The sequence below is a fragment of the Rhinopithecus roxellana genome, chromosome 7 (genome assembly GCF_007565055.1).
Source record: "Rhinopithecus roxellana isolate Shanxi Qingling chromosome 7, ASM756505v1, whole genome shotgun sequence".
In the NCBI taxonomy this organism is placed as follows: Eukaryota; Metazoa; Chordata; class Mammalia; order Primates; family Cercopithecidae; genus Rhinopithecus; species Rhinopithecus roxellana.
The window spans coordinates 54547543-54558933 of record NC_044555.1 but is presented as its reverse complement, the minus strand read 5'-3'; the positions used below and the strand labels follow the sequence as shown (position 1 = coordinate 54558933).

The window sequence follows — 11391 nt, the reverse complement described above, 5'->3', positions numbered from 1 at the left end:
GTATTTCTTATGCCAAACAGCCGATATTTCTGGCTTTTGAACTTTACCAAAGTTAACCTCTCAGATGCTTAGAGAAAGGAAAATTTAAGACAGTCTGTGGAGAAGAAGATAATTGACAAAGTTATGCAACATTAAACCAGAAACGACTTACTTCCTAGGTGAGGAATATGAACTCGGACCACCACTGCGAAAGTCCCATACCCTTAGCTAGTGAGTTACAGCCCGCAGCAGTCTTCAGCTTCTTTCCCAGAAGGAGTCTAGAGTAGTTAATTTTGAGCTTGCAAAGGCTTTTAACTATTCAGTATGATTTTCAGAGCTAACTATGACATGAACCCTAAAATTCCTGTTCCCTGAAGGCAGAGACCAAAAGAAAGTACGGCCACGTGGTTAAAAGGTCAAGCTCCCAAGGACGTAAAACAATGTAGATACTTAATCCGTTTTTGTTTGTTTGTTTGTTTTAGGGACCTGCAGCCAAAGTAGTTACTGACCAGCTTGCTGGGTCGTCTTGAAAAGCGGGCTTACAAGTGTTCTAAGCCCATGTTTTACACTGAAGTAGCCCTCAACACAGAAAAATGAATTCATAGAACAAAACACACCAGCTTAAGACTAGTCTTAGAACTAATTCTTTTTCGCATTAATCAAAACTTTACAGAGGAGATAAACACTGATTTTTTTTTTTTTTCAATTCATTCGATCGTTTACACAGAGAGAGATAAGCCAGAAATCTGACTGGTAAGAAATTCTTACCCTTTTGTCAGCATGCCAGGCTTTTGGGTTCCCTTTCCCTGAGCAGCCCTAGTGATCTGGTTTGCAGCACCATCGCCCTAGGGGCCAAGCTGCATCATAAAGGAAAATTATTTTTTTGTTGTTCTGGCTGGAGCAAACTACGTGTGATAAAACATAGACATTAGCCACTCTGCTTAGCACTCAATATTAAACTAGCAAGGCTTAAATTTGCCCCCAGATGGGCCCTGTCATCTTTAATCCAACCTCCGACTTAGAGTTTCAACACATGGTCTCTGGGCAAGAGGGTCGCCCTGAATAATAGAAAAGATAAGAAAGGGGGCTGGGCGTGGTGGCTCATGCCAGTAATCCCAGCACGTTGGGAGGTTGAGGTGGGCAGAAAACAAGGTCAAGAGATGGAGACTGTCTGGCCAACATGGTGAAACTCCCATCTTTACTAAAAAACAAACAAACAAGCAAACAAACAAACAAAAAAACTTAGCTGGGCGTGGTGGCACACATCTGTAGTTCCAGCTATTAGGGAGGCTGAGGCAGGAGAATTACTTGAACCTGGGAGGTGGAGGTTGCAGTGAGCCAAGATCATGCCACTGCACTCCAGCCTGGCAACAGAGCAAGACTTTGTCAAATAAATAAATTAACTAATAAACAAATTAATAAAATAAAAATAAGAAAGAGAAATGAAAAGTACAGAAGGAAAGTATTGCCTGTGGCAGGGTGGGGAAAGCAAAATGATCAGGGAGGCCAGAGAAAGACCCACCCATTGCAGCGACATTGAAAAGTTCAGGCGGCTACTGTTGTCTGGCAGGGGTCTTTTTGAAGCAGTCCCATCAGCTCTTAAGTTTCCCCTTTTGGAGGAGGAAAATGCTCCCTATGTCCCTCGATCCTGCACATGCCTAATCCTGTCACCCACAGCCATTAGCAAAGAGTGCAAGCCAGATTAATTCAAAGAGAATAGCAGTTAGCATCCCATAGTGCCGAACATGTTCTTAGCTGAGAGGGACTTTACCGAGAGGGGCCTCTAACCCCCTAAATCTTAGAAGGGACTCTAACACTCCTAAGTTGGGCCTGCAACCCAAGGTCAGTCAAGTGTCCTTGCCTTTTATGAAGAGGGGCCTCTAATCCACTCTCTCTTAGGAGAGACTCTAACTCCCCTAAGTTGGGCCTCTAACCCAATCCCATCCTTTAGCCTGCTACCCCGCCACTTACCCAAAGTCGTCCAATCAGTGCTGCAGTCTATTTACTTTGGGTTGGGGAGGTTTCTTCAGTATTGTCCTTTTGTAGTTCATGAGAAAGATGTTACCGTACCCCACCACTTACCCAAAGTTAGCCTTTTGGTTGGGGGTGTCTGCAGTATAATCACTTCCGTGGTCGCCAGAGAGATGTTACAGGACCCCAACACTTAACCAAAGGTAGCCATTGGGTCAGGGTTTCTGCACTATAGTCCCTTCTGTGGTCGTCAGAAATATGCTACAGGAAAGGGATACTGACCCCATGTCCCAAGAGAGGGTTCTTGGATCTCACTCAAGAAAGAATTCAGGGTGAGTCTGCAGTGCAAAGTGAAAGCAAGTTTATTAAGAAAGTAAAGGAATAAAATAATGGCTACTCCACAGACAGAGCAGCTGCACTTGTCTGATTAGTGGTTGTACTCATGTGTGTATGTTTCTGCTGTTTCTGCACTTGTCTGATTCTGCCTAAAAACTTTCTCTTTATTTTAGAAGATTGGTTTATCAATTTCTCCAAAAAGAACACCCTCTGGGATTTTGATTTGAATTGCTTTGAATCTATAGCTCAGTTTGAGGAAACTGTATCTTAAGCATATTGACTCTTTTGATTCACGAACAAGATATATCTCTTAATTTTATTTCAGTCTTAAATTTTCTCTCAGCCATCTTTTGTACTTTTCAATGTGTTATAGGTCTTGAACTTCCTTATTCGGATTCTTCCCTTTGCAGTTAATATTCTTCAATACTATAATACATACCATTAAAAATGCCAATCCAAGTTTGTATTGCTGATGCACAGAAATACAATTAAATTTTATATCGATTTTTAATTCTGCAACTCACTTATTGTTTCTAGTAACTGTTTTATAGAGTCTATCAGATTTTCTACGTGAAAGATTATGTTATCTATGAATCATACAGTTTTACTTCTTCCTTTTCAATCTGGATGCCTTTTATTTCATTTCTTGTCTCATTGCACTAACTAGATTCACCAGGACAGTGCTGAAGATAAGTGAGTAGGACTGATATCCTGGCCCTTTTCCTTATCCGTGTGTGTGTGTGTATATATATATAAAATTGTGTGAAAAATTGATTCACACAACTATGAAGGCTGAGTCCCACAGTCTGTCATTTACAAGCAAGAAGGAGACCAGAAACCAGTGATGTACTTCAATCCAGATCCAAAGGCCTGAGAACTAGGGAAGCAGATGGTGTAAATCCCAGTTTGAGGGCAGGAGATGTGGACTGAACATAAATATATGTGTGTAAACACGTATGCTTGTACGTGTGTGTGTACACTATGTGTATATCCTAAATGCAGTTCTGATAGTTTCTATTTTATTTTATTGTGTTTCTTTAAAATGCTGTTCTTGCTCATTACGTTCAAGATGTAAATTACATTTCATCAACAACTATGTATTTTGTGGTAACCCTAGTGGCCCATATCAAATATGTCCTTTTTGTCTAAAAAACAATGCATCTTTAAAGGTTCACATTAAACTTCAGATAAAGTGTTTGTTTTTCAAAAGACAAGAGTTAATTCATACAAACTGGACCTCAGGAAAAAGGATCAACAGGTACAGGTGCCCTCTTGTTCATTTGCCATCCTGTGTAAGGCTGTTCTTGGGCTGGGGCTGGGGTGCAGTTAAATGTCATGTATTTATGATCCATCTTCCCTCTATTTATGAGGGAAGTATGAGAGCTGTATTGGGTATGATAGTTAATTTGACCTCGAGCCTCAAGGACCCTTACTTAAGACGTCAAAAAGTTTAGGAAGGAAAAATAAAAGAGCTGTGCAAGCCCCTTTCAATACTCAAGAAACCTTGTGGCTCCCAGTCAACAGAGGCAGAAAAGCCTCAGCCTACGTAACACAAGCTGTATCCGTATGCATGTCCGTTGCTGGGTGTGTCCATTATTGCGCATGTGCCTTGCTGTCTGCTGTCTGCGCTCAGAGCCGTGCCCTGGCAGGTGGTCCTCCTGTCCTCTTCATTCTTTCTCACTAACTGGGACTCAGCTGGTAGGTCCGCAGATCAGTCCTCCTGGGAATTTAGTTGTGAGTGAATGTCAGGGGGCGCCAGCGGGCTTTGGACAGGTCCTGCAGCACAGAAGCCACAGTCCGTGGCTTCTGAGGGAAAAGGGCCTCGCGGTGGACGTCCGGCTCCTCCCAGGTCACGACGCCACATGGGCCTTTGTCGTCGTGGCTGGGCTAGGAAGAGGGAGGAAGGTCGGCCAAAGAGGGGAGGAATCACGTGAAGATGGGGAGAGTGCTGGGCGTGCTGTTGGAGGTATCTGAGTGCCGAAAAGCCAGGAACTCTCTGAGGGAGGGCAGATTCCCCACTTCTCACCTGGGCAGTGGCAGGGCGAGGTGGGCAGTAAGGAAGGGGCCTGGAAACTAGGAACACTGCCGGCTGATAACCGCGGCCCCGAGGTCTGCAGAGTGCCCCACGGCGGTAGAGAGTGAGGAGCACGCCCTTCACTCTGCTTCGCAACTTCACACCTCTGCCAATGACATCTCGGGAAGGAATGGGAGAGGCTGTGGGTTCCAACTTAACTTGATTTTAGGGGGGAAATGGGTCTAGTAAATGAGAGTGAGGCAAAAGCAGTAGTCACTCCGGTTCCAATTCTCCACCTGTATTTTCCTAGATGTCTTCATGATGGAGAGTCTAATTGTGAAACCAAAACTCACAGAGAAGTCCTCTGTCTTGCCATGAGCCTTGTCTGCTACCAGAGCCATAAGATTAATGACTTTGCAAGCAGCCATATTTGGCTAAATTAGATGATACCTGAAAAATTTTGAAAATATCTTAAAATTAAGTCCCAGGGTAATTGTGAGCTTGCATGCTTTCCAATTTAGCCATGGAAGTGGTCAAATGATACACTCTTACGTACATTTTCTGAATCACAGTATGCCACTTTCAGAGTGAAACATGAGTGGACATCAAAGAACAAGATCCAGATCTAGAGAAAGAAGAGATGAGCAAGACTCTAATCATCCAATAGGGGTTGTGGTTGTGAGTATTTTGACATTTGATATTTTCTACTAGAAACTTATTTTTGTTGAACTAATATTGATATATTAATAAGGTTTTCCATGCTTATAAATGGTAATAATTGAATCTCGTGAAGTAAATATAGATTTGGATGTTTGCATTCTAATGTTGCCTGGATGGTTATGTTTTTATATTCCCCAGAAATATTCTCTATGGCTTCCTTCTCCTGCTTATTCATAACACATTGTATACATCCATTCCAGCATGGATTAAAATAGCTTCCCAAGTTTTTAAGGGTAACTCTTTTCTTGTAGTAACTATTAAGAATAAGTATATAGAATTGTGTAGGATAAAAAATGTCTTTAGACTTATTTATGGTAAGATATATTTGTATATTGAGTATATGTATATTATTAACATGCATTATTAATAACAGAGCTTTTTATTTGCACATGCACTCATATTCTTAGGCCCAGGAGCCACCCAGTGATGACCAACTTCAACAACAGGAACCACCAATTGAAAATCAGTATTATACACCTGGTCAAGAGAGAGATGAGGGAGCACTGGAGTTCCAAGGTGAAGGGTGGGAAAGAAAGAATGCCTATGAATGGAGGAGGTGTATGTATATATCATGTATTATGATATGGAAGTAAAAGGAGGGAAAAAGGCAATAGAAAGAGATCTCAAACATTGCCTGAAAATTGGCTGGAAAAGTGAAGAAGGCATAGTTTGCAGCTGGGGGCAGTCCCTTAGTATAATTCATTCGACCTTCAAGACTTACTGGTTATGCTTGCCAGAGTGCTTCATTAGCAAATCCAGGGAAACTATGTTTAATTTTAGTCAGAATTGTATACTATTTCACTAGTTAAATTTGATCTTAGAATATTGTCTGTCCTTTTTAGTAATTATATTAAAAGTTTAAGCAACTTGTGATAGCATATGTAGAGTGCTAAGGTGTTATATATATATATATATATATATATATATATATATATATATATATAATAGATCACATATATGAATATATATACCATATATATATATCTCATATCCACACTAGTTCACACCTTGGATTAAACTAGCTTGCATCGAGATATAAATCTATATATGATATGTGATATACACATCACATATGTGTTTGGATGAATGGAGGCAAGATGGCGCAGTTCCGGGTTCTTCACCGTCAGCTTTCCCGCGCCTGGGAAAGACACAGGTGGACTGTGCAGGCACAACCCGACCTCCGACAGAGAAAAACCGGAACCCGCCTAGCCACACCCACTGCCCGCCCCGACCCGCCTACGTCCCACCCACTGCCCTCCCACTCCCAGGCCCAGGACATAAAAGCCGCTCCCAGCCGGCGTGCTGCACGCACTTCCTCAGCCCTCACGCCTGTCGTGACTGTAGGAACTCCGCCCAAGAGCTCCACCGGGTGACTCCCCGGCCTCCCCTGCCGGAGACCAACGGACCTCATCCCTCCCCCACTCCTTCTTTCCTGAAGCTGGGGGACCAAAAATAAATGTGCAGTTTTGCTCCTAGCCTTGCCTACTCGCTGGTCATTTAATACTCGCCCTAGTTTCCTAGAAAGCAAATCAGCTTCCTGGAAAGCAAATCAGCTTCCTGGAAAGCAAATCAGTTTCCTGGAAAGCAAATCAATATGTATACCATATATAACACCTTGGGTTAAACTAGCTTGCATAGAAATATAAATCCCATTTGATAAGTAAGAAAACTGAGACTCAGAGATTGTGTCTTACCAAAGGGCACTTCACTGGTGGAGAAATAATTTGTATTTTATTCCAAAGTATGTATTCTTCTTACCATCTAGGTTGCTGTAAGAAAAAGTGAATGATTTTGTGTAAACTGTTTAATACTAAAATGTCTATACTGTGAGATAGCTCAGTACTGGCATAAGAATAGACCCAATTCAGTGGAACAGAATGTGATTCCAGAGAATGACTCAATGAATGATAGCCACTGTTTACTTTGATTGAAATTTGTGTATGGAAGATTTAGTTAATAGCTGAACAATTCAGGATATTGGCATATAGGTAGCTGGTTCAGTATCATTTTTAAGTGGCTTTTAAAAGGTGGTTAAATCCTCTTATGGCTAGAAACATCAAAAGATTAAGTACCTACAATTATCATGAAACAATTAGTTTTTCCAGGTATGGCATTCTTGAGCAAAATATTTACATAGCTCAAGCTGTAGATTATTTTAGCAATTCACTGTTGAAAGAGTCCCAGAATTATGATGACAATAATACCCATTAAATTCTTTCCATTCCACTTCCCATTATTCTTGCTGGAAGTCAATGATTTGGCTGTATTCACAAATAATTTTGCTATTGTTTTAAGAACTTCATTATATATGGAATTCATTTATGGAAAGTAACATATAAGACCTTTGGGCCGAAAAGTAACTTTATTTTAACAAAGTAAGTTTCTTGTTACCTCCACAGGTTATGGGTGTCATGACTATAAAATATGTCATATGCTTACAAATCCATTCAGCTAATTCTTCATAAAATTATATTTTAAATGTAATTTAAATCTTATCCATGGTGTAAATTTCTGATTTCCTGGATAGCTGATGTTTATTCCCCATATTGCGCTATGGTAAAATATAAGGACAGCACATGTTTTGTGCTTTGTTCTTATAATGTCATTTAAAATGGAGGTTTTTGTAATGCAGGAAAACAAATATATGAAGTCCCATCCATCCACAGCCATACCAACCTGAATACACTCAATCTTGTCTGAAGTCCAATCCTAGTTGCTGTTAATGTTGTCAAAACTAACTCTTGTCTTCCTGAACTCCAACACAGTTGTCATTTATTCTTTTTTATTTTTAATTTATGTTTTGAAAAAATATAAAATTTACAAAAAAGTTGCAAGACTATTATAATCAGCTCATATGCTTTTCAGCTAGATTAACTAACGTTTACAGCTTTGCCACATTGATTTCATACCCACTATTCTCTTATATAGCCATATTCTCTTGGATAACCCCTGTATTTTTATTACATTTGGGGAATTCAACAATGAAAAATGCAGTTGTTTAATATATAGCTTATATTCAAATTTCCCCAGTTGTCCCAATAATTTCCCTTATAGATTTTTTTTTTCTGATTCCAAGATCATGCATTACATATAGTTGTCAATCCAATTTAATCTCTTTTAATCTGGACCAGTTCTTCACTCTTTCTTCGTCTTTCAGGACACTGGTATTTTTTAAGAGAATGGACCAGTTGCTTTGCAGAGTGTTCACCAGTATGGGCTGTATTTTTAAATACTTTTTTTTTTCATTCAACATTTATTTGCAGTGACTCATGCCATGCAATATGTAGGTTTTAGGGATGTAAATATAATGAGAGAGATGATTTCAGCCTTGAGCTCATAATCTAGTTAGACAGACTCAAATGAATCACTAATTTGAAATGATAAGTACAATAACGTATACCTACAGAGGGTTCAACTAAGCTGTCTGGGGCAGTTGTGGGAAAAGAAAAGGGTGATAACATTTGGAAAACTTTGTTTTCTTTTTCTGATAAGACTCCTGAAATAATGTTCTTGAAATTCTTATGCATTGCATGTATTACCACACTAGCCTATAGGCTTTTATTTCATAACATTGAGGGAGTGAATATTATCATTCTTTTATTTATATTTTACGTTTTACAACTTAAATTAGTAACCTTTTTTATTTTTACATGCTAGACCTGGCAGCCTATCTCTGGGAACTGACTCGGTCAAAGACTGGGGGTGAACGTGGAGATGGTCCTAACGTCAGGGGAGAATTTCTGCCAAATCTGGAGCCTGTTAAAATACCAGAAGCCGGTAAGTTATTCATTAAAAATGCCAATTATGGGGTTTCTGTTTTCAAAAATACTATACATTTTATAATACAGTGGTGCCACTACTGCTAATATGATTTAACAGAGTTCATATATAAAGATTCTTTGAAAGATAGTTCAGTCCCCAAAAGCCTGACTTATAAACAAACAGAATCATAGATTCTACCACATTGGGTCAAAGTCACATTCAATTATAAAATGTGAAGGTAGTTTCTTACTTTTTAGTATAAGTTCCTAAACCAACAGCTAATAATATCAGAAACTTTTATAAATGTCTGCTTTTAATAAATACCTAATGAATTTGCAACAGATATTCATTGTATGAAACATGCTGAGGAAATTAAGTAGGCTCTAGTCCAAGCTCTAACAACATTTCACTGACTTTGGGCAAATTCCTTATCTTCTAAACCCATATTTGCTCTTATAAAAATGGGTCAAAATCAAATATATTAAAATTTGAGTAATCAACTTAAGTATGTTTTATACATGTTTTTTTCCAAACTTCTAGGCATTAATTATATGAGCTTCTGAATTTAATATAAACACTTAGTGTTTAGGGAAGAAATTATCTTGCATTAGTCTACTGCTTTTGCTCTACTTTCCTGATCCATTCCATTAGAATATTTAGATTAAAAGTATTTTTTGGGCTATGTTCAGGAACCTCTTGAACATATACTCATAAGAAGATCATTGCCTTAAATACATATGTTATTAAAAGATAAAAATATAAAATTATATGAGGATTCAATATAAAAAATAAGAAACAGGCACAAAATAAACATAAGGGAAGAAATATATACTTAACAAAAGATAGGTATAAGTCATTAAGGGAAATAATTCAACTAGTAAATAAAAGAGATTTTCAACATATCTATGAATAGAGGATCCCCTAGTTTGCCTAATCTTGAAGAAAATGGACAAAGCCCAAGTATACACAATAAAAAATAGGAACAAGACAGGGCAGATATTGAATGTGTAATATAATTAAAAGTGGATGCATTCTTGAGCTCTAAACAATTTTCACAATTTGATGCAATGTTTGATATGCTAGCAAAACATAAAATTATTTACTATACCACAGTAGTACTGAATATTTAAACATGATAACATGGATGAACTTTTAAAACTTGCCAGAATTTTCCATCAAAATTATTTATCATTTAGAAACAAAAAAAATAAGCTATTGTTTGTTTATTTGTATTTGGCTTTTCTAGATTCCTCAGTCTCTTCTCTTTCTCTCTCTCCTCCTCTCCCTCTCCTTCTGCTCCCCCTTTTGCCAAATTGTGAGAATCATTACTATTTCTTTTCAACACTTCATCTATAATGATAATAGCTTGCAAGCAGTGTGAGGATATAATTTATTGGAATACTGAAATATTTTTAAATGTGCAAAGAGGGATTATTGATAATTACACTAGAACCACAGGTGAAAACAGGGACAAATGGTTAACCTACTTAAAACAACCATATAAGGAGTAAACTAATCAAAAACATTTTAGCATTTTCCCACAATGGAAACAAAACAAATATACTACTAGCCTTTCTATTTATGTCACTTAAGCACTTTCAAATGTAGCATTACTGTTTGAGCTATCCTGTATTCAAAACATTATTTCAAATTTCTTTTGTTTCCTAAGTTTTATGTTTATGTTTGGCTAGTTGGATGTTTTTCTAAAATTACATGCAGTTTTTAGTTTCTAGTTAAAACTTTCTTTAAATAGGTTCATTTGATCAAATCATTTTGAACTCAAACTCTTTCTCATACACTAGAAAAATGAGTGGGATTTTAAAATATTGTTAATACACCTGAAAGCCTACCTTCGAAGTCTCTATAGAGGTTTAACTGTAGCCAGAGGGTTACCTTGTTATAGTTCATTTCATAAAACCAAAACTATGTCTTTTTTCAACCCGTAGTGTCCTCAAAAAAAAGTTCTGCTAAAGAATACTCTCAACTGTTATGTTTATCTTATAGGTGAAGGGCCACCATCGGTTTAAACGAAGACAAGTTGAAACTATACATGCAGTCTTTATGTTGGAAACTTGACCATTGAAATTCTCTCAATAAAGTTTCACACTTGTCTGCAAAGAAGTCTTGTGCAGCTTATGTTAAACTAGGAATAATTAGGTGTTTCATGCTATTGAAAATTGAATGTTTTTTGAGAATTTATATTCTGTTTAAGCTGGTATATAGAGATATAATTTTACGTATTGATTTTTCTCTCCAGAAACCTTGCTAAAATATGCTTATTAATTCCAAAAGTTTGTCTCTAGGTCTTTTTGATTATCAACATATACAATCATGCCATCTGTGAGTGATAATACTTTTCAGTCTGCCTTTTAAAGTATCTTACTCTTTATTTCCTTAATTCATTTTATGGCATTGGACAGACCCATCCAGTACAATGTGGAATTGAACTGGTGATAGTGGACACTCTCATCTTATTCCTGATAAGAAATGGAAAATATGCAACATTTTACCATGATTTGGTGTAGATTTTATTTGTAGATGTGCTTTATCAGAAGTTCCTTCTATTTCTAGTTTCCTGAGAGTATTCCTCTTGGATATATGTTGACTTT

General features: G+C 37.8%; 1 protein-coding gene across 1 annotated transcript; it reads left to right on the top strand.

The window, feature by feature from the left end:
• The first annotated feature begins 4894 nt into the window (after positions 1–4894).
• Positions 4895–10809, top strand: PAGE3 (PAGE family member 3). Its single transcript, XM_030933633.1, has 4 exons — positions 4895–4978; positions 5428–5528; positions 8652–8797; positions 10787–10809. The coding sequence occupies exons 1-4, from the start codon at positions 4895–4897 to the stop codon at positions 10807–10809; spliced, it is 354 nt and encodes a 117-aa protein (XP_030789493.1).
• The last annotated feature ends 582 nt before the right edge of the window (positions 10810–11391 follow it).